The sequence below is a fragment of the Oncorhynchus mykiss genome, chromosome 8 (assembly GCF_013265735.2).
Source record: "Oncorhynchus mykiss isolate Arlee chromosome 8, USDA_OmykA_1.1, whole genome shotgun sequence".
Classification (NCBI taxonomy): domain Eukaryota; kingdom Metazoa; phylum Chordata; class Actinopteri; order Salmoniformes; family Salmonidae; genus Oncorhynchus; species Oncorhynchus mykiss.
The window spans coordinates 77,605,574-77,628,815 of record NC_048572.1 but is presented as its reverse complement, the minus strand read 5'-3'; the positions used below and the strand labels follow the sequence as shown (position 1 = coordinate 77,628,815).

General features: G+C 44.1%; 1 protein-coding gene across 5 annotated transcripts in view; it reads right to left on the bottom strand.

Annotated features, from left to right (window-relative positions):
• The window catches only part of LOC110530680 (receptor-type tyrosine-protein phosphatase S), a 138,940-nt gene that overhangs the window by 69,475 nt on the left and 46,223 nt on the right, over nucleotides 1-23,242 (bottom strand). For all 5 annotated transcript variants that reach the window (XM_036986334.1, XM_036986332.1, XM_036986330.1 and 2 more), the window contains exon 6: nucleotides 11,352-11,540. In XM_036986334.1, the coding sequence (XP_036842229.1) occupies nucleotides 11,352-11,540 (189 nt within the window). The remainder of the gene's footprint in view (nucleotides 1-11,351; nucleotides 11,541-23,242) is intronic.

Below are 23,242 nucleotides of genomic sequence, written 5' to 3'. Positions count from 1 at the left end.
ATGAGGAGGATTGGCCTACAGAAGTCTCCTAATGCATATGGCTGGAAGGATCTACATAACAGATGGCTGTAGAAAATAGACACCATTTTTGAAGAATATGACTCTTGGACCATATGCATCACTATACCCCTTTCAGGGAGATGATGGATGGATGTGTGTGTTTTTGTGTGTGTGTGTGTGTGTGTGCATCTGTGTGCGCGTGTGTGTTTGCGTATGTGGAGACACTCTGAGCCTAGCAAGGAGAGGGACCAGCTGGACAAAAAGGAACTGTAGAGGGACTCACTCAGTATCTCAAAGGAAATTTAATGCAGTGGTCCTCAAAGTGGTTTGACTTGTGACCATCCAAATAAACAAAAATCATGTTTCTAGTCACAGTCCAGTCCTTAACTGTGACCTACAATCAAAAAGGAACTTGCGGTGGGACACCAATTAGTCCTGAACCACCATTTGGGGAACACTGCTTTAAAGTTGGAGTGACTGTAGTCTAATGGACATATCCTAAGGGTTTGGGCATGGCTAGGGTAAGAGTAATACTTACCAAAAGCTGTTGAAGATTATAGAGAGGAACAAAAAGAAAACAAAGCAGTAGTTTTGTTTAGATACAGTACGCATGGAGCACGTTCTCCATGTGGCTTTGCACTCCCACCGTGTTGTTGTGTGGTCCCATCAGGGACCTATTAGGGACATTCAAGGTCATTCTAATGTGTTCCTTATATCAAGAGTATTGGATTAGGGTTTATTTGTCATTTTGAATTGTTCACGTACTGTATGTTTCTGTGTATATGTTCATACTGTATATACTGTGGGGCAAAAAAAGTATTTAGTCAGCCACCAATTGTGTAAGTTCTCCCACTTAAAAAGATGAGAGAGGCCTGTAATTTTCATCATAGGTACACTTCAACTATGACAGACAAAATGAGAAAACAAAATCCAGAAAATCACATTATAGGATTTTGTAATGACTTTATTTGCAAAATATGGTGGAAAATAAGTATTTGGTCAATAACAAAAGTTTATCTCAATACTTTGTTGGCAATGACAGAGGTCAAACGTTTTCTGTAAGTCTTCACAAGGTTTTCGCACACTGTTGCTGGTATTCTGGCCCATTCCTCCATGCAGATCTCCTTTAGAGCAGTGATGTTTTGGGGCTGTTGCTGGGCAACACGGACTTTCAACTCCCTCCAAAGATTTTCTATGGGGTTGAGATCTGAAGATTGGCTAGGCCACTCCAGGACCTTGAAATGCCACTCCTTCATTGTCCGGGCGGTGTGTTTGGGATCATTGTCGTGCTGAAAGACCCAGCCACGTTTCATCTTCAATGCCCTTGCTGATGGAAGGAGGTTTTCACTCAAAATCTCACGATACATGGCCCCATTCATTCGTTCCTTTACACAGATCAGTCGTTCTTGTCCCTTTGCAGAAAAACAGCCCCAACGCATGATGTTTCCACCCCCATGCTTCACATTAGGTATGGTGTTCTTTGGATGCAACTCAGCATTCTTTGTCCTCCAAACACGACGAGTTGAGTTTTTACCAAAAAGTTATATTTTGGTTTCATCTGACCATATAACATTCTCCCAATCTTCTTCTGGATCATCCAAATGCTCTCTAGCAAACTTCAGATGGGCCTGGACATGTACTGGCTTAAGCAGGGGGACACGTCTGGCACTGCAGGATTTGAGTCCCTGGCGGCGTAGTGTGTTACTGATGGTAGGCTTTGTTACTTTGGTCCCAGCTCTCTGCAGGTCATTCACTAGGTCCCCCCGTGTGGATCATTTTGACCCCACGAGGTGAGATCTTGCGTGGAGCCCCAGATCGAGGGAGATTATCAGTGGTCTTGTATGTCTTCCATTTCCTAATAATTGCTCCCACAGTTGATTTCTTCAAATCAAGCTGCTTACCTATTGCAGATTCAGTCTTCCCAGCCTGGTGCAGATCTACAATTTTGTTTCTGGTGTCCTTTGACAGCTCTTTGGTCTTGGCCATAGTGGAGTTTGGAGTGTGACTGTTTGAGGTTGTGGACAGGTGTATTTTATACTGATAACAAGTTCAAACAGGTGCCATTAATACAGGTAACGAGTGGAGGACAGAGGAGCCTCTTAAAGAAGTTACAGGTCTGTGAGAGCCAGAAATCTTGCTTGTTTGTAGGTGACCAAATACTTATTTTCCACCATAATTTGCTAATAAATTCATAAAAAATCCTACAATATGATTTTCTGGATTTTTTTTCTTCTAATTTTGTCTGTCATAGTTGAAGTGTACCTACAGGCCTCTCTCATATTTTTAAGTGGGAGAACTTGCACAATTGGTGGCAGACTAAATACTTTTTTGCCCCACTGTACATCTGATATAAGAATTATTCAAACCACATAATCCACTTGTAGATTAAAATACAAGACAAACACAAAACCTCAGGATGGAAAGAGAGAAATATGATACATCAGAACACACAGTACTGACCCTGACACAAAGATGTTAGGACAGGGGAACTCATAAAATGTGAATGTAACTCAAGAGTCAATTTGTTGTTCTGTCACCCTCCTATCTCTGATGGATTCTGAGTCAGACATGCCCAGACAATAAGCCTAGGCCCATATCCACAAAGCATCTTAGACTAGGAGTGCTGGTCAAGGATCAGTGTAGCCTTTTTGATCGTAATTAATACCACTTTATGGACAGATCCTAGAGCATTATTCCAACTCTGAGACGCTTTGTGGATATGGGCTCGGCTCTCTTCAGACACATAGAAGAAACAAACTACCTTGACCTGGAAGAGGGCTTCAAGGAGTTAGCTATGAACATTAGTTCAGATCTACAGCTTGTGCTGTAGGCTACACAGCTAACCTAGAAGTCCATTGAGAGTTGTTCTCCCTCTCAGTGCATGCTGGGAGTGTTTTATAGTTGAGCGGTTGCGTGGAGGGCTCTGTCCTTACTTATTTTCTTGATTCTTTCCTTGGTCTTTTCTTAAAATGTTTATTTTCTATGGTGGAGGGTTAACACACAGTTATTTTGAATGTGTTGCTGCTGATTTCTCATCTTTTAACTCCTTCGACTAGGGATGATCAAATCCAGAAAAAGCTGAGTCGGTTTGGTAAGTTTGCTAGCGGTTTTCTGGCCCCGACTAGAAAGAAAGGGCAGGTGATCAGGATGGAAGATGGAGATGAGGAGGAGGAAGGTGAGTCTGAGGAAGAGGACGATGAGGAGGCTTTCTTTTCAGACTCCTCCTTAATGGGTCCAGAGCTGACAGCCAGTCAGGCAGAGGGGTCAAAGTACACGGTGAGGTAACTGCCAAGGTTCCTGAATGAGACTAAAGGGAAAAAGGTTCATCTTGAAGCTTTTTTTGCGATACGGGAAAGTTTGTAAAATCAGTACAACACGCTATGAAAAATGAGGGGCATGGTATCCTCTCACCCACGAAACGTTTTAGGTTGAGGAAGTGGGTCACAACCGTGCGTAAGGGTCTACCTTCAGACACTGTTTACTATTTAGATGAATATTTTTTTTCTGGAAAGAGGAGTCTGTTGGGTAAATATGTAAAACAAAATAAAGTACAGAGGCTCTGGTTGAAAGGGGCAAGTGTGCTAAGCCATAGAACAAATGTTAGTGCAGGGGATGCAGTCCTTTTGCCACTGGGTCTGGCTGTACAAATGTGTTCCTCAAAGGAGGTGTGTAGGGGTACACTGCTTGTAGTAAGAGCAGAAATTAACAACTGGGGTTTTGTCCTTATAAATTTGTATGCCCCTAACACAGGGAGGGAGAGGGGTTGTCTGTTTGGGTGTCTTAGACAGGAACTCTCACAGGTAGCGCCTGAGGAGACGCCGGTGGTCGGCGGGGACTGGAACTGTACGATGGATTTAACAAAAGTTAAAGGGACATCGTTAAGCAGTTTGACCTTGTGGATGTTTGGAGAACTAGACATCCCAACACATGTCAGTATACATGGGTGAAGGTCTTTGGGGCTAGAGTGAGTACAGCCTGACTATCAGTTTTACATGTCTAGGAATCAGAACAATAAGCTGTTGGGTGCTACCATTCTCCCGGTGGGTTTTTCAGATCACCACATAACCATGGCTCGGCTGTCTATTTCACCAGGACCTCGGCAAGCAACCTGTTGGAAATTTAATGTAAAGTTCTTACAAGTTGCCACTTTTTGCTCAGGTTTCCAGACTTTTTGGGAAAGGTGGGGGCAGCGAAGAGAGGAATATGAGTCTCTGAGTCAATTGTGGGATGTGGGAAAAGCCACAATTCTGCTTTTCTGTCAACAGTACACAGCTCTCTCATCCTCAGAGGCTAGAATAGTATTGTGGGGAACTCGAGCGTAGAATCAGTGTGAATTGACGGTAGAGCTGGTGGGGCAAGGCAATGTAGGCCTCCAGGCTAATTTACTTTTTCCAGGTTAAAGCAAAGGGAGTACTTGTAAGAGCTAGGTTCTCCATGCTCAAGGAGATGCACCCATCTCCTTCTTCTTTGGTTTGGAAAGACAGAGTGGTGAAGCCAAGGGTATGCATTGTCTACGGCTGTCTGATGGGCGGGTGACCTCTGTGGTGGGGGAGATGCAGGAGTGGACTGGGGAGTTTTATACTGAGTTGTATAGGGCAGAACTGTGTGATCCTATGTGTGCTCAGGTTTTGTTTGCAGAACTCCCTAAGCTCTATCTGGCACAGAGGGATGAAATGGGCATTCCCCTGTTGTCCCTTGAACTGGCAGAGGCCATAACCCAGATGTTCCCCAGCCATGCACCGGGGGTCACCTGGAGTTTTATTTTAAAAATTCTAATTCGACTGGACTTCTTTTGCTTGTTGCATGAGTGCGTCGGGGTAGGATAGTTGCCGATATGCTGCCGTCAGGCAGTTCTGACTCTCCTGCCCAAAAAAGAGGACTACATGATCTTAAGAACTGGAGGCCTGTGGCATTGCTCTGTGCAGACTACAAGATATTTGCCAAGGTCCTTGCTAACAGACGGAAGTCTCATCTGGACTCTATAGTACACAAGAACCAGACATGTTGTGTACTGGGACGCTCAATCACGGAACACATGTTCTTAGTCAGGGGCGAGTTGGACTTGTCGAGAGGTTCTAATGTGAACTTTGGACATGTCTCTTTCGACCAAGAGAAGGCATTTGATAGAGAGGACCATGAGTATCTGTTAAATGTGATGTCGGTGTTTGGGGAAATGTTTTTGGCCTATGTGAAGATGTTGTATAGTGGGGCGTCATGTATGGTCAAGGCAGGGTGGGGTTCTCAGTAGGCCAGTCTGGGTGAGGTGGGGCATTAGACAAGGATGCCCTCAATCGGGACAGTTATATACACGAACCATTGAGCCTGTTTTGGGCCTCATACACAGGAGACTGCAGGGAGTGTCAGAGTATGCCGATTACATTTCTGTGATGGTCAGGGATGGGCAGGATATGCAGGCACTAGAGACTAGTTTGAAGTTGTACGAGGGAGCTTCGTCAGCTAAGGTGAACTAGGGCACACACCTCCCCCTGCAAGCTGGTTGATTTCTTCTGGTCGGGCCATCACTGGCTGAGGTTGTCCGTACACAAATTTATTTTATTTATTTAACCTTTACTTAACTAGGCAAGTCAGTTAAGAACAAACTCTTATTTACAATGGTGGCCTACCTACCAAAAGGCAAAAGGCCTCCTGCGGGGATGGGGGCCTGGGATTAAAATATAAAATAAATACAACATAAATACAAGACAAAACACACATCACAACAATTGTGACAACACTACATGAAGAGAGACCTAAGACTACAACATAGCAAGGCAGCAACACATGACAACACAGCATGGTAGCAACACAACATGGTAGCAGCACAAAACATGGTACAAACATTATTGGGCACAGACAACAACACAAAGGGCAAGAAGGTAGAGGCAACAATACATCATGCAAAGCAGCCACAACTGTCAGTAAGAGTGTCCATGATTGAGTCTTTGAATGAAGAGATTTAGATAAAACTGTCCAGTTTGAGTGTTTGTGTGTGCTTTGGGGACCTTTAACAGAATGTGACTGGGAGAATGGGTGTTGTATGTGGAGGATGTGGGCTGCAGTAGATATCGAAGATAGGGGGGAGTGAGGCCTAAGAGGGTTTTATAAATAAGCATCACCCAGTGGGTCTTGCGACAGGTATACAGAGATGACCAGTTTACAGAGTATAGAGTGCAGTGATGTGCCCTATAAGGAGCATTGGTGGAAAATCTGATGGCCGAAAGGTAAAGAACATCTAGCCGCACAAGAGCACCCTTACCTGCCAATCTATAAATGATGTCTCCGTAATCTAGCATGGGGTGGATGCTAATCTGAATCAGGGTTAGTTTGGCAGCTGGGGTGAAAGAGAAGTGATTACGATAGAGGAAACCAAGTCTAGATTTAACTTTAGCCTGCAGCTTTGATATGCGCTGACAGAAGGACAGTGTACCATCTAGCCATACTCCCAAGTACTTGTATGAGGTGACTACCTCAAGCTCTAAACCCTCAGAGGTAGTAATAACACCTGTAGGAAGAGGGGCATTCTTCTTACCAAACCACATGACCTTTGTTTTGGAGGTGTTCGGAACAAGGTTAAGGGTAGAGAAAGCTTTTTGGACACTAAGAAAGCTTTGTTGTAGAGCATTTTAACACAAAATCTGGGGAGGGGCCAGCTGAGTATAAGACTGTATCATCTGCATATAAATGGAGAGAGAGCTTCCTACTGCCTGAGCTATGTTGTTGAAGTAAATTGAAAAGAGCATGGGGCCTAGGATCGAGCCTTGGGGCACTCCCTTGGTGACAGGCAGTGACTGAGACAGCAGATTTTCTGACTTTATACACTGCACTCTTTGAGAGAGGTAGTTAGCAAACCAGCCCAAAGACCCCCCTGAGACACCAATATTCCTTAGCCGGCCCACAATAATAGAATGGTCTACTGTATCAAAAGCTTTGGCCAAGTCAATAGAAATAGCAGCACAATATTGCTTAGAATCAAGGGCAATGGTGACATCATTGAGCACCTTTAAGGTTGCAGTGACACATCCATAACCTGAGCGGAAACCAGATTGCATATCAGAGAGAATACTATAGACATCAAGAAAGCCAGTCAGTTGATTATTGGCAAGTTTTTCCAACACTTTTGATAAACAGGGCAAAATAGAAATAGGCCAATAACAGTTAGCATCAGCTTGATCTCCCCCTTTAAATAAAGGGCGAACCGTGGCTGCCTTCCAAGCATTAGGAATCTCCCCAGAAAGGAGAGCTAGGTTAAAAAGGTCAGAGATAAGCTTGGAGATGATAGCGGCAGCAACCTTAAAGAACAAAGGGTCTAAACCATCTGACCCAGATGTTTTTTTGGTGTCAAGTTTAAGGAGCTCCTTTAGCGCCTTTGACTCAGTGATCGCCTGCAGGGAGAAACTTTGTTGCGGGGCAGGGGAAAAAGAGGGAGAAGCATAGTCGCATTAGAAGGGGTGGGAGATGAGGAAATGTTGGACAGTCAAGGAGGCATGGCTGAGTCAAATAGGAATCCTGACCTAATGAAGTGGTGATTAAAGAGCTCAGCCATGTGCTTCTTGTCAGTAACAACCACATCATCAACATTAAGGGACATGGGTAGCTGTGAGGAGGGTTTATTCTCCAGGTCTTTAACCGTTTTCCAGAACTTCTTGGGGTTAGACCCACAGAGAGAGAACTGCTCCTTAAAGTAACTAACTTTGTCTTTCTGGATAGCCTGAGTGCACTTACTGTATTTCTCATTTGCCTGAATGATAGCCAGTCAGCCTGAGTATGCTTGTGCCGAGCCTTTCGCCAAATGCAATTATTGAGGTAGAGTAACTCTGCAAGATCACGGTTGAACAAGGGGCTGAACCTGTTTTTAATTCTCATTTTCTTTATGGGGGCGTGTTTGTCAACAATACCACTGAAAATATCAAGAAAGAAGATCCAAGCATCTTCAACAGAGGGGATCAAGCTGCTTCTATCCCATTTTACAGAGGCCAGTTCATGAAGGAAGACTTACTCATTACATTTTTTAGCAAGCGTCTATGACCAATCAGGACAGGTCATTTCACTGAGCAGCCATTACGAACGCAAGGTGTAAAAACAGTGCTCACTAAGGTCATTACAGAAAACACAGACTGATACCAGACTGATACCTATCAGGATTATTTGTGTGGATAACATTGAGGAGAGTAGCCTTTTCTGGGTGTTTGGAGTCATCCCGTGTGGGATTGGTAATAATCTGAGAAAGATTTAGGGAGTACCATGGCTTTAGGACTTGGTGTAAGGACAAATTCAGGCTAAGTGTAAGGGGCCAGGAGAGAGCTTAGGGCAGGTAGGGTACAGGCTGGTGCTGATGGAGGACGATAGCACAACAGTCAAATAACTATTTGAAAGTTGAATGCTTAAAACCAGCAAATCAAATTGTTTGGGGACAGACTTGGTGGAGACAACCAAGCACTGAAGGTGGTCCTTGGTAAAGATTGCCACTCCCCCACCTTTGGAAGATCTGTCTTTCCGAAAAAGTTTATAACCGGAAAGGTTAACATCAATATTCAAAACACTCTTCCTTAACCACGTCTCAGTAATGACCAACACATCTGGATTGGAGCTGTGAACCCACACTTCAATTGATCCATTTTAGATAATAAGCTTCTAGTTTTAAGATGCATAAAACCCAAGCTTTTACGAGAGCAGAAATCAGTGAAGCAGATATCAGAGCACAACTCAGAATTGGGACTAGCAACCGTAGTTGGGCCAGGGTGTACATGCACATTTCCAGATATCATCAACAGTAATAGAATAAAGGCACGGCAGAGGACAGGGAGAGCTCTGCAGTGCTGAATTATGACATCTGAATGTGCATCAGATGGCAACAGCAATTTCATCAGGTAACATGAATACAAAGCTGGCGAGAGGTGGTTAGAATAGGATGGGAGGCCAAAAGTCTGTGTAACAAATAGAGAGTCAGAGTTCCGAGTGTGGGAACAAACATAGTCTGTCAAACAGTTGGGTAAAGAAAGGAGGACAGGGCCTGGTGGAACTGGAGAGCAGGGTGGCTGCAATCTAACTAAAGGTGCCGCAGAGACTGCTGTACCATACTGATGTTGGCTGGAAGGAGCCAGCATGCGCGCTGCTGAGGAGAGCTGATGGATTAGTGTTGGACCTGCAGCTGTTCCTCATGAAGCTGGAGAGGCTGAGTACAGCAGGTCTCTCTGATTTTTACTCTGCAGTGCTGAGGGCCTGGCAGCTGCTAAGGCCCACTCGAGAAGGGAGTGTGGAGCCGGGGCTGTGGGTGTGGGAGGAGCCCATCTTCCACAACCCAGCCCTTCCTTTAGAGAATGGTTCAGCCGGCCACCCTGCGGAAGCGACTGATTGCAACGGGTTCACTAATGCTGCGTGACCTGCGGCTGCTGGGGGAGGAGGGGTGGAAAACCCCAGAAGTCCTGTCACGACGAACATGACTAACATCTCTTAGGCTGCTGGAGGGATTCCTGGAGGAGGTCCAGGAGGCACTGTCTGAGCCGGTAAGGGTGGTGTTTGAGCGGCCAAAGGGGGAGGGGCCACAAATTGTTCCGCCACTGTAGGTGACGGCAGAGACTGGGGACGGCATAGACTGGGGACTCGGGACTTGTTCGATTTTAACACTCCGAGCCTGTGGGAGTTTGAGGATGTGGGAGGTAAAGCCCTCTACAACCTCTGCATTAAGGTAAGGAACATTGGCCTCCCGGGTGGCGCAGTGGTTAAGGGCGCTGTACTGCAGCGCCAGCTGTGCCATCAGAGTCCCTGGGCTCTGTCGTAACCGGCCGCGACCGGGAGGTCCGTGGGGCGACGCACAATTGGCCTAGCGTCGTCCGGATTAGCGAGGGCTTGGTCGGTAGGGATGTCCTTGTCTCATCGCGCACCAGCGACTCCTGTGGCGGGCCGGGCGCAGTGCGCGCTAACCAAGGTTGCCAGCTGCACGGTGTATCCTCCGACACATTGGTGCGGCTGGCTTCCGGGTTGGATGCACGCTGTGTTAAGAAGCAGTGCGGCTGGTTGGGTTGTGTATCGGAGGACGCATGACTTTCAACCTTTGTCTCTCCCGAGTCCGTGCGGGAGTTGTAGCGATGAGACAAGTTAGTAGCTACTACAACAATTGGATACCACGAAATTGGGGAGAAAAAGGGGTAAAAACAAAGAAAAAAAAAGAAAAAAAAAGGTAAGGAACATTAGGAGCCTAACAGGAGTGAAGGTGGGTTTTAGAGAGTATGGTGAGTATGGTGGGTTTTAGATGGAGGGGGCTTTACAAACTCCCAGTACCGAAGAGGTCAGGGGACCTCCAGTGGAGGGTTCTTCATGGAGCCCTGGCCACTAACAGCTGGTTGGCACGGGTTGAACCGGGAATCGGGCAGGGGTGACCTTTCTGTGTCATGAGTGAAACTGTGATTCATGTGTTTTTTGTGTGTGCCAGGTTAATGCCATTAATGTCTCTGTTGGAATGTCTGTGTGAGATGTTGGGGTGGGTCTTACTGTTGGAATGTCTGTGTGAGAGGTTGGGGTGGGTCTTACTGTTGGAATGTCTGTGTGAAAGGTTGGGGTGGGTCTTACTGTTGGAATGTCTGTGTGAGAGGTTGGGGTGGGTCTTACTGTTGGAATGTCTGTGTGAAAGGTTGGGGTGGGTCTTACTGTTGGAATGTCTGTGTGAAAGGTTGGGGTGGGTCTTACTGTTGGAATGTCTGTGTGAGAGGTTGGGGTGGGTCTTACTGTTGGAATGTCTGTGTGAAAGGTTGGGGTGGGTCTTACTGTTGGAATGTCTGTGTGAAAGGTTGGGGTGGGTCTTACTGTTGGAATGTCTGTGTGAAAGGTTGGGGTGGGTCTTACTGTTGGAATGTCTGTGTGAGAGGTTGGGGTGGGTCTTACTGTTGGAATGTCTGTGTGAGAGGTTGGGGGTGGGTCTTACTGTTGGGATGTTTATCGTGGAGTACAGGTATTCAAATAAGGAAAAGGACAAATGTGTGTTGTTGAATTATCTGATTTCTCAGACAAAGTTTGCTACTTGGCTAACAAGGAGGAACAGGGTCAAAGATGGGGGGGTAACAGACCCTTTATTATTATTTAATGGGATGATCTCAGTGCGCCTCTGGGTAGAATTTGAGTGTGGAGATGTTTCAGGAGATATGGTGTGTCGGAGAGTGCCGTCTGTACAGCTGGGGAAGATATACGGTTGTTTAAGTGGTGAGGTTTTGGTTATTGTGATGTGTGGTGTTGTTTTGTATCGTGGGGTAGAGTGCAAAGTAAGTATGTAATACAGGGGATATTTAAAGGGGGGTGTGAGGTTTTAATGAAATGAGGATGTATCATTAAAGAAACACAAGAACTCCCATTTGTCTTACCTGAGCGCAGCTGTTTAATGCGTCCCTGGCTGGAGCTGGGCTCTATAGGGAGGAAGTCTTTGAACCAGGAGATCTCTGGGTCAGGGATGCCACTGGCAGCACACAGCATGGTGGCCGTCCTGGTCCTCTCTACCACCTTCAGCTGAGGACCCATGTCAATGCTGGGGAAACCAATTGGCAACAGGTCCTCTGGAGGGGGGGGGGGGGGGGGTGTTATTAGTTGTTATTCAAAGAGTTTTTCATTGCAAATAATTTCCATTTGTCTCTGAAGACAGTTCCACAGAAAATGTGATTTAGAATGTCTGTTGTCATGGAATGTTTGATGCCAACGTGGAGTATAGATGTCCTGTTGGTTCAATGCTATAAAAGTCATCCTTGTAAGTGTTGCCTGCCATTTACTCTCTCCATAACATCTGGAGTCCACTCTCACACACCACACCTAGGGTCTAGGGTGGCTAGACTCCCAATCGCACTTCAAACTACAATTCCTGTTGATTCATTATTTGTCTTCGCTAGCCTAGCTGGCCAGTGGTCACTAGATTAGGTCAACTGTGTTAGCAAACAAACAAGTGATCCAGTAAGCCTTCCTTCAGTCAATAAGCCTGGTGCCTAGCCAGCTCATTGTGTTAACACAGTACAGTAGCTAATACATCTTCTGCCAGGCTCCAACATGGCCTGTCCAACATGGCCTGTCCAACATGGCCTGTTCACACACATATTCCTCAGTTGGCCAAGGTCATATACATCCTACAGTAAAATGTACTGTTAGTCCCATTGGAAAAAAAGTGTCTACTAAGTGGCATATACATTATCTTGACTTATTAAATCCAGACTTTTACAGAGAGTGGGCTATCCCGTCCTCCACTCTTTTCCCATAGGCCTGGTAGTAGGTAGTAGTGTCAGCTCCACAATGAAGACAGAGAGCGGGGTCCCTGAGATGAAGACAGGTGTTATTGTGAGGTGAACAGAACACACTGATATCCTCTGTGTTCTTCCGTATTGTGTTGTCATAGTAACTATGCACAGGGTTTCTCCTCAGATACAACTGACTCAATTAGGCAGTCAGATAGCAGGGAGGGATATGGCACAGGGCATAGTAACGACTTGTTAGCAGGCTAATTGTTAAAGTGTACAAACAATTAGAAGGAAGGGAGTGCAACTGCGTTGGGGCTTCATGTTATGTATGTTTATACTATACTACCAGGGAATGGGGAGAAATACATCCCAAAAATGTACACAGATACCTGTACAGACACATCACGCACGCACGCATGCACGCACACACGCACACTTTCTCTGGTGAATTGGCTTCAGCTTCTCTCTGATTGCGGTCCAGATGGCCAGCCACATAATCATCCGTCAATCAGTCCTCCCTCCTCCTTTCTCTCCCCCACACGCGCTCACACACCCGCGCATACAATTACACGAACACACACAGACGCAACCTGGGTACTGTACCATTTTCCGTTCCCTCCTGGGATAGAACATTTGTCACCATGACTAATTGAGTGTCAATTAGATCAAAACCCACTGAACTGGACTCAGTTCTATCATATACACAACAGAGTTCCTAACTAATGTTTCTAACAAATGTAACTATGGGCAAAATAAGAAGGCCCAAAAAAATGAAAACTCTTCCTGTGTAGTTGTTATTTCTCACCGCCATGATTCACCCTGCCACCCAGTCAGTAGTGTGACTGGCTGTAACAGCTGTCTTCATTTTCAGTAGAGAGAGAGGAGAGGAGAGGAGAGGAGAGGAGAGGAGAGGAGAGGAGAGGAGAGGAGAGGAGAGACTCCTCAAGGAGCCTGTCAGATAAGACCCACTCAGGAGGAAAGAAGACGAGGAGGCAACAATAGTAAGATGCAGAGAGGAGAAGGTGGCAGGTGTGAGGTAAGAGGGGGAAGGGAGGACCAGGAGTGGGAGGAGAAGGGGGTGGAAGATGAGGGAAAGAAAGAAGACGAGATTCAAGGAAATAGTAAAAATCATCTCCAGGTCAGAACCCCTGTCACTACCAGACTGGGTTTTCATCACATCCTGGCCAGCTGTCCAGAGGACACCCATCAGTGTGCGTTACGGGGGAATCCACAATTAGCCCCAACACCCACGCCCCTATCTGATCAATGTTAATGACCTGGTTGAATGGATGCCAGCGATACCTCAATCGACAGGAGGGAGAAAGAGAAAGGAGAGAGAGAGAGAGAGAGAGAGAGAGAGAGAGAGAGGCTCACAGAGGTCGAGGGAAAGGGAGAGAAAGAGACAGAGAGAGAGATGAGATAGAGAAAGATAAAATAATTGTAAGTGGTGTAGGGGGTAAAACACATGACATAATTAAATCAATACTGGCAATACGTGCAGCTTCAAAATTGGCAAGAAAATAACAATTATTTAACCAGGGACGGGGCCTTTGCCAGTGTTGCAATCTGAGCCGACGCTCTTCAATATTTACATCAACGTGTTGGCCACTATTCTAGAAAAATCCTCAGCCCCTGGTGTTAGTCTCCACAATTCAAAGCCTGCTGTTCGCAGATGACCTGTGCCTGCGGTCACACACAGCACATGGCCTACAGCAGAGCCTGGACCTGCTAGAGCAGTATTTCCAGACCTAATTCAGGGAATTAGACCAAAGTTCTCAATTGGTACAAAATACAAAATATATAGTAATGCACACACTATAATTACTTAGATTTAGAGATAAACTCAACTGGACACCTAAATGCGGTTGAGAGAACTGAGAAAGCACGCAGGGCATTCTACACCATTAAAAAACTCATTCAAATTGAAATACCTATTTAAATGCGGCTAAAGCTAATTGAATGTCTCAATGAACCAATTGCACTTTATGGCATTGAGGTGTGGGGTCCACTTGCAAAACATGATTTCACCCAATGGGACAAACACACCATTGAAATCCTGCATGCAGATTTCTGTAAGGGTCTCCTACATGTCCAGAGGAAAACTTCAAACAATGCAGGGCAGAATTAGGAAATATCTGCTAATAATAAAAACTCAAAGTGCAATTAAGTTATGGAAACATTTAAAATACAGTGACCACTTCCATATCATTACCAAGCCCTGCAATGCCAAGAGCTGAGCAAAGAAAAGAGTCCCCTCATCCAGCTGGTCCTGAGGCTGAGTTCACAAACCTGTTCTACTAACACACTGAAGCCTCAGGACCAGAACATCCAATCAATCAGAATAAACCAAATTACAACACAGTCAAAGCTACATGAACTACATTACCCACTGGGAAGCACAAGCACAAAGCAAAATGCAGTGCTATCTGACCTAACTCAACAGTACACCATAGCAAACTATTTGACCATGGTTTCTGATCAAAACCTTTGAAAAATCTTGACAAAGTACAGCCTTGTCATTGAGAAGGGTAGACACAGGAAAACCTGGCTCCCTGAAGAGGAAAGGCTGTGCAACCACAGCAGAACCCGAGACAGAGCTGCATTTTACCACAAAATGTAAAAAATATAAAACAATTAGAGTGTCATTTCTCCAAAATTGAAACCGTTATTCAAGGTTTCAAAGACCTCTGATGAGAGTAGACTACCTGTCCTGTTGGGGGGAGGACACAGAGAGCTGTGTGTTGGCAACGCACTACATTGCTGCCTGCCATAACATGAGGGACAGTGTCTGACAGACCAACCAATCTGCACACGTCCTCTATGCCATTGTTATTGTCCATTGTATGGTTATTTTTACCCTTGATTATTGCCGTTACCGATTGTCCCATTGACAATCTTGATTATTATTTTAATTACGCTAATATTGTAAACGAATCAATTAAACTAAAGTACATTGTTACGTCAAGTGAGAGGGAGAGAGGGAGTGAGAGAGAGACAGAGAGGAAAAGAGAGAGAGCGCAAAGAAAAGAGAGAGAGAGGAAAGAGAGAGAGAGGAAAGAGGGAGAGAAAGAGAGACAGAGAGGAAAAGAGAGAGAGCGCGAAGAAAAGAGAGAGAGAGGAAAGAGAGAGAGAGAGGAAAGAGAGGGAGAGAAGTAAGAGAGAGAGGAAAAGAGAGAGGAAACGAGAGAGAGAGGAAAGAGAGAGAGATGAAAGAGAGGGAGAGAGGTAAGAGAGAGAGGAAAAGAGAGAGGAAAAGAGAGAGAGAGGAAAAGAGAGAGAGAGGAAAGGAGAGAGGAAAAGAGAGAGAGAGGAAAAGAGAGAGAGGAAAGGAGAGAGAGAGAGGAAAGGAGAGAGAGAGAGCGAGAGGAAGAGAGAGAGGAAAAGAGAGAGGGAGAGAGAGAGGAAAAGAGAGAGAGAGGAAAAGAGAGTGAGAGGAAGAGAGAGAGGGATGAAAAGAGAGAGCGAGAAAGAGAGAGGAAAAGAGAGAGGAAAAGAGAGAGAGGGAGGAAAAGAGAGAGCGAGAAAGAGAGGGAGGAAAAGAGAGGGAAGAATAGAGAGAGCGAGAAAGAGAGAGAGAGGGAGGAAAAGAGAGAGCGAGAAAGAGAGAGAGAGAGGGGAAAAGAGAGAGAGAGAGGGGAAAAGAGAGAGAGAGGAAAAGAGAGAGGGGAAAAGAGAGAGAGAGGGGAAAAGAGAGAGAGGAGAAGAGAGAGAGAGGAAAAGAGAGAGAGAGGGGAAAAGAGAGAGGGGAAAAGAGAGAGAGAGGGGAAAAGAGATAGAGGGGAAGAGAGAGAGAGAGAGAGGAAAAGAGAGAGAGAGGAAAAAAGAGAGAGAGAGAGGAAAAGAGATAGAGGGGAAGAGAGGGAGGAAAAGAGAGGGAGGAAAAGAGAGAGAGAGGAAAAAAGAGAGAGAGAGAGGAAAAGAGAGAGCGAGAAAGAGAGGGAGGAAAAGAGAGGGAGGAAAAGAGAGAGCGAGAAAGAGAGAGAGAGAGGGAGGAAAAGAGAGAGCGAGAAAGAGAGAGAGAGAGGGGAAAAGAGAGAGAGAGAGGGGAAAAGAGAGAGAGAGGAAAAGAGAGAGAGGGGAACCTTCCATAACAAAGCCATCACCTACAGAGAGATGAACCTGGAGAAGAGTCCCCTAAGCAAGCTGGTCCTGGGGCTCTGTTCACAAACACAAACACACCCTACAGAGCCCCAGGACAACAGCACAATTAGACCCAACCAAATCATGAGAAAACAAAAAGATAATTACTTGACACTTTGGAAAGAATTAACAAAAAAACAGAGCAAACTAGAATGCTATTTGGCCCTAAACAGAGAGTACACAGCGGCAGAATACCTGACCACTGTGACTGACCCAAAATTAAGGAAAGCTTTGACTATGTACAGACTCAGTGAGCATAGCCTTGCTATTGAGAAAGGCCGCCGTAGGCAGACATGGCTCTCAAGAGAAGACAGGCTATGTGCTCACTGCCCACAAAATGAGGTGGAAACTGAGCTGCACTTCCTAACCTCCTGCCCAATGTATGACCATATTAGAGATACATATTTCCCTCAGATTACACAGATCCACAAAGAATTCGAAAACAAATCCAAATTTGAAAAACTCCCATATCTACTGGGTGAAATTCCACAGTGTGCCATCACAGCAGCAAGATTTGTGACCTGTTGCCACGAGAAAAGGGCAACCATTGAAGAACACACACCATTGTAAATACAACCCATATTTATGCGTATTTATTTTATCTTGTGTCCTTTAACCATTTGTACATTGTTAAAACACTGTATATATATATATATAATATGGCATTTGTAATGTCTTTACTGTTTTGAAACCTCTGTATGTGTAATGTTTACTGTTAATTTTTGTTGTTTTTCACTTTATATATTCACTTTGTATGTTGTCTACCTCACTTGCTTTGGCAATGTTAACACATGTTTCAATAAAGCCCTTGAATTGAATTGAAAAATTGAGAGAGGAAAAGAGAGAGAGAGGAAAAAAGAGAGAGAGAGAGAGGGGAAAAGAGAGAGCGAAGAAAAGAGAGCGAGAGTGAGAGAAAGAGGAAAACAGAGAGAGATTGAGGAAAAGAGGGAGGAGATAGGCTCACAATGGCTTTTCGTCACTTCAGGGTCTATCCTGCTGGTGCTGCATGGTTTAACTGGGGGTTAATGAGACCAGACCCTTGCAGTAGAACACAGAGAGAGGGAGAGAGAGAGACCCTCACAATGGCTTTCATCACCTCAGGGTCTATCCTGCTGGTGCTGCATGGTTTAACTGGGGGTAAATGAGACCAGACCCTTGCAGTAGAACACACAGAGAGAGAGACTCATAATGGCTTTTATCAACTCAGGGTCTATCCTGCTGGTGCTGCATGGTTTAACTGGGGGTTAATGAGTAGAACATTATTGCTGTTACCGATTGTCCCGTTGACAGTCTTGATTATTATTATTTGTATTATGTTAATACTGTAAATGAATCACTTAATTTCCAAAGTAAATTGTTTAGTCAAGCCAATAAAGTAAATTGAATTGAGTTTAATTGAAAGGGAAAAGGAGAGAGAGACCAAGAAAGAGAGAGAGAGGAAAAAAGAGAGAGAGAAAAAGAGTGAGAGGAAAAGAGAGAGGGAAAGAGAGAGGAAAATAAATAGAGATAGGAAAAGAGAGCGAGAGAAAAGAGAGAGAGAGAGCAAAAGAGGAAGCGAGAGAGTGGAAAAGAGAGAGAGAGAGAAGAAAATAGAGATAGAGATAGGAAAAGAGAGCGAGAGAAAAGAGAGAGAGAGGAAAAGAGGAAGCGAGAGTGTGGAAAAGAGAGAGAGAGAAGAAAATAGAGAAAGAGGAAATGGAAGAGTCCCCTAAGCAAAATGGTCCTGGGGCTCTGTTCACAAACACAAACACACCCCACAGAGCCCCAAGACAGCAACACAATTAGACCCAACCAAATCATGAGAAAACAAAAAGATAATTACTTGACACATTGGAAAGAATTAACCAAAAAACAGAGCAAAATAGAATGCTATTTGGCCCTAAACAGAGAGTACACAGTGGCAGAATACCTGCCCAATGCCCAAACCTGCTGCCCAATGTATGACCATATTAGAGAGACATATTCCCTCAGATTACACAGATCCACAAAGAATTCAAAAACAAACCCAATTTTGATAAACTCCCATATCAATTGGGTGAAATACCACAGTGTGCCATCACAGCAGCAAGATTTGTGAACTGTTGCCACAAGAAAAGGTCAACCAGTGAAGAACAAAAAACATTGTAAATACAACCCATATTTATGCTTATTTATTTTCCCTTTTGTACTTTAACAATTTTTACATCATTACAACACTGTATACAGTATATACATAATGACATTTGCAATGTCTTTATTATTTTGAAACTTCTGTGAGTGTAATGTTTACTGTTCATTTTTATTGTTTCTTTCACTTTTGTATATTATCTACTTCACTTGCTCTGTCAATGTTAACATGTTTCTCCCATGACAACAAAGCCCCTTGAATTGAATTGAGAGAGAGAGGGGCTCACAATGGCTTTTCATCACCTCAGGGTCTATCCTGCTGGTGCTGCATGGTTTAACTGGGGGTTAATGAGACCAGACCCTTGCAGTAGAACACAGAGAGAGAGAGAGAGAGAGAGAGAGAGAGAGAGAGAGAGAGAGAGAGAGAGAGAGAGAGAGAGAGAGAGAGAGACCCTCACAATGGCTTTTCATCACCTCAGGGTCTATCCTGCTGGTGCTGCATGGTTTAACTGGGGGTTAATGAGACCAGACCCTTGCAGTAGAACACAGAGAGAGAGAGAGAGAGAGAGAGAGAGAGAGAGAGAGAGAGAGAGAGAGAGAGAGAGAGAGAGACCCTCACAATGGCTTTTCATCACCTCAGGGTCTATCCTGCTGGTGCTGCATGGTTTAACTGGGGGTTAATGAGACCAGACCCTTGCAGTAGAACAGAGAGAGAGAGAGAGAGAGAGAGAGAGAGACCCTCACAATGGCTTTTCATCACCTCAGGGTCTATCCTGCTGGTGCTGCATGGTTTAACTGGGGGTTAATGAGACCAGACCCTTGCAGTAGAACACAGAGAGAGAGAGAGCAGTCATGTATTCCTATCTGCATGCTCTCATTAGAGGTTTATGAGCTATGTCCATTATACATGTCTGAGATTAAATGTACAGCATACTGTGCGTGTTTAATGTAAAACATACAGCTCCAGTAGACATTGTGTATTCCTATCTGATGTGTTCTATCATTACTGCTACAGAGCCTTCAGAAAGTATTCACACCCCTTGACTTTTTCCACATGTTGTTGTGTTAAAGCCTGAATTTAAAAGGGTGTATAAATGTAGATTTTTTTTGTCACTGGGCTACACAAAATACCCCATAATGTCAAAGTGGAATTATATTTTACGGAACATTTACAAATGAATTATTAAATGAAAAGCTGAAATGTCTTGAGACAATAAGTATTCAAACACTTTGTTATTTTAAGCCTAAAATAAGTTCAGGAGTAAACATTGAAAAACCTCCCTGGTCTTTGTAGTTGCATCCGTCTTTGAAACTCACTGCTTGACTGAGGGACCTTACAGAGAATTGTATGTGTGGGGTACAGAGATGGGGTGTAATTCAAAAATCACGTTAAAACACTAAACACTCCATGCAACTTATGTGACTTGTTAAGCAAATGTTTACTCCTGAACTTATTTAGGCTTGAACTTTAATTCCACTTTAACATTATGAGGTATTATGTGTAGACCAGTGACTCAAAATCTAAATTAAAAACATTTTCAATTCAGGCTGTAACATAACAAAAAGTGAAAAAATGGTTTCTGAAGGCACTGCACATGTGGGGGAGTTGATGTACAGCACTAGTGGCCACAATAAATTGATTAAAAAAAACGTATTTAAAATGGAGATACAGTGCCTTGCGAAAGTATTCGGCCCCCTTGAACTTTGCGACCTTTTGCCACATTTCAGGCTTCAAACATAAAGATATAAAACTGTATTTTTTTGTGAAGAATCAACAACAAGTGGGACACAATCATGAAGTGGAACGACATTTATTGGATATTTCAAACTTTTTTAACAAATCAAAAACTGAAAAATTGGGCTTGCAAAATTATTCAGCCCCCTTAAGTTAATACTTTGTAGCGCCACCTTTTGCTGCGATTACAGCTGTAAGTCGCTTGGGGTATGTCTCTATCAGTTTTGTACATCGAGAGACTGAAATTTTTTCCCATTCCTCCTTGCAAAACAGCTCGAGCTCAGTGAGGTTGGATGGAGAGCATTTGTGAACAGCAGTTTTCAGTTCTTTCCACAGATTCTCGATTGGATTCAGGTCTGGACTTTGACTTGGCCATTCTAACACCTGGATATGTTTATTTTTGAACCATTCCATTGTAGATTTTGCTTTATGTTTTGGATCATTGTCTTGTTGGAAGACAAATCTCCGTCCCAGTCTCAGGTCTTTTGCAGACTCCATCAGGTTTTCTTCCAGAATGGTCCTGTATTTGGCTCCATCCATCTTCCCATCAATTTTAACCAACTTCCCTGTCCCTGCTGAAGAAAAGCAGGCCCAAACCATGATGCTGCCACCACCATGTTTGACAGTGGGGATGGTGTGTTCAGGGTGATGAGCTGTGTTGCTTTTATGCCAAACATAACGTTTTGCATTGTTGCCAAAAAGTTCAATTTTGGTTTCATCTGACCAGAGCACCTTCTTCCACATGTTTGGTGTGTCTCCCAGGTGGCTTGTGGCAAACTTTAAACAACACTTTTTATGGATATCTTTAAGAAATGGCTTTCTTCTTGCCACTCTTCCATAAAGGCCAGATTTGTGCAATATACGACTGATTGTTGTCCTATGGACAGAGTCTCCCACCTCAGCTGTAGATCTCTGCAGTTCATCCAGAGTGATCATGGGCCTCTTGGCTGCATCTCTGATCAGTCTTCTCCTTGTATGAGCTGAAAGTTTAGAGGGACGGCCAGGTCTTGGTAGATTTGCAGTGGTCTGATACTCCTTCCATTTCAATATTATCGCTTGCACAGTGCTCCTTGGGATGTTTAAAGCTTGGGAAATCTTTTTGTATCCAAATCCGGCTTTAAACTTCTTCACAACAGTATCTCGGACATGCCTGGTGTGTTCCTTGTTCTTCATGATGCTCTCTGCGCTTTTAACGGACCTCTGAGACTATCACAGTGCAGGTGCATTTATACGGAGACTTGATTACACACAGGTGGATTGTATTTATCATCATTAGTCATTTAGGTCAACATTGGATCATTCAGAGATCCTCACTGAACTTCTGGAGAGAGTTTGCTGCACTGAAAGTAAAGGGGCTGAATAATTTTGCAGTTTTTGATTTGTTAAAAAAGTTTGAAATATCCAATAAATGTCGTTCCACTTCATGATTGTGTCCCACTTGTTGTTGATTCTTCACAAAAAAATACAGTTTTATATCTTTATGTTTGAAGCCTGAAATGTGGCAAAAGGTCGCAAAGTTCAAGGGGGCCGAATACTTTCGCAAGACACTGTATCCTCAATGACAATGCTCATGCGGTCACAAACGCCATAACGCCACAGATACACACATTAATTCTCTATCTAACTATATGGATCTCTGCAGATAATGAGACAAGCTCCTAGGTGAGTCCCCTGCCTAAAACAGAGATATCCTAACCTACCTATCACCCTAACCTACCTATCACCCTAACCTACCTATCACCCTAAACTACCTATCACCATGCCACCGTCATGATCCGATAGCACCTTGATGGTGTTTTATATCAACTAATGCATCATTTATCAGGCACACACACACTGCTGCTAGCGCTAGTTAGCTTTCACCCAGTACCTGGTAGAATGAAAAATAATTGGACAGTTTAGAACTGTTAAAATATACTTATTCATGTTACCATACCAAAAACATATTGATTACTTTACATGTATAGGGAATGTATATATTAGGGTTCAAGGAAGGGTCAAGAGGAACTAGGTGTGTGGTAAGTTACTGAGTGAGAAAAGGGGATGTGCAGAAAGCTCATATTCTGTTGAAATATGTTACTGTTGAAAATGAATGTTCCTAAAGGAGGCAAAAGGGAACAGTTTAGTTTCCGTTCTTGATAAGGACCCGTTGCTGAGGAAGCATGACCAGGAGGGATGTGGAAATCAACTAGAAATACGATCAACAGTTTCCTGCTGGCTTCATATAAGTAGGGTAAGTCTCGGAAGGTAAGCCCAAGCAGGCTGGTCCCTGCGGAGGGTACGTCCTAGGGGATAAATCCAGAGTGGGGTTGGTTCCCTGCTAGACCTGTAAAGGGGGGGTGAAAGCCCAGCCGCGGTGGCCGTGAGGCCGTAGAGTGTGTGTGTGTGTGTACGGATAAATTGTCATCCTTGTGTACTGTAGGTATGGTAGGTTGTAGAGAAGTAGACCATGTAGAAGGACAAAGGAAGGAAGTGCATACTGTGGAGAATAGGAGATATCCCAGGATATCTGTGCTTAAAGATTGTCAGTGAGTAGGAATGTGGATGGTGATAGAAGGAGAGCCTCACCCATGGTTGGAAAAGCAAAAAGACATTAAAACGTTGTTTGAAAATGATGTGTGTATTAAGCAATAAGGCCACAGGTTGGTTCGTACTCTATTGGGACGGGGAACCGTGATAGATTATGTGGAAATAGGAGAACAACTGTGAGTAAGTTTGGTATTGTGCTTTGTCAACAACACTGATATTTGAAGATGGCACTGGTATAAGACATTAGGTCTCCTTTATTCTGGAGTAGTAAATTGGCAGACGCTTCAGTACTGTTAACAGTGGAGGCTCCTCAGAGGAGGAAGGGAAGGACCATCCTCCTCAGTGAACTTCATAAAAATAAACATGGTAAAACATTTAAAAAGTTATCCTTTTTAGATAAAACTATGCTAAATATATTCACGTCACCAAATAATTGATTAAAAAACACACTGTTTTGCAATGAAGGTCTACAGTAGCCTCAACAGCACTCTGTAGGACAGCACCATGGTGTAGCCGGAGGACAGCT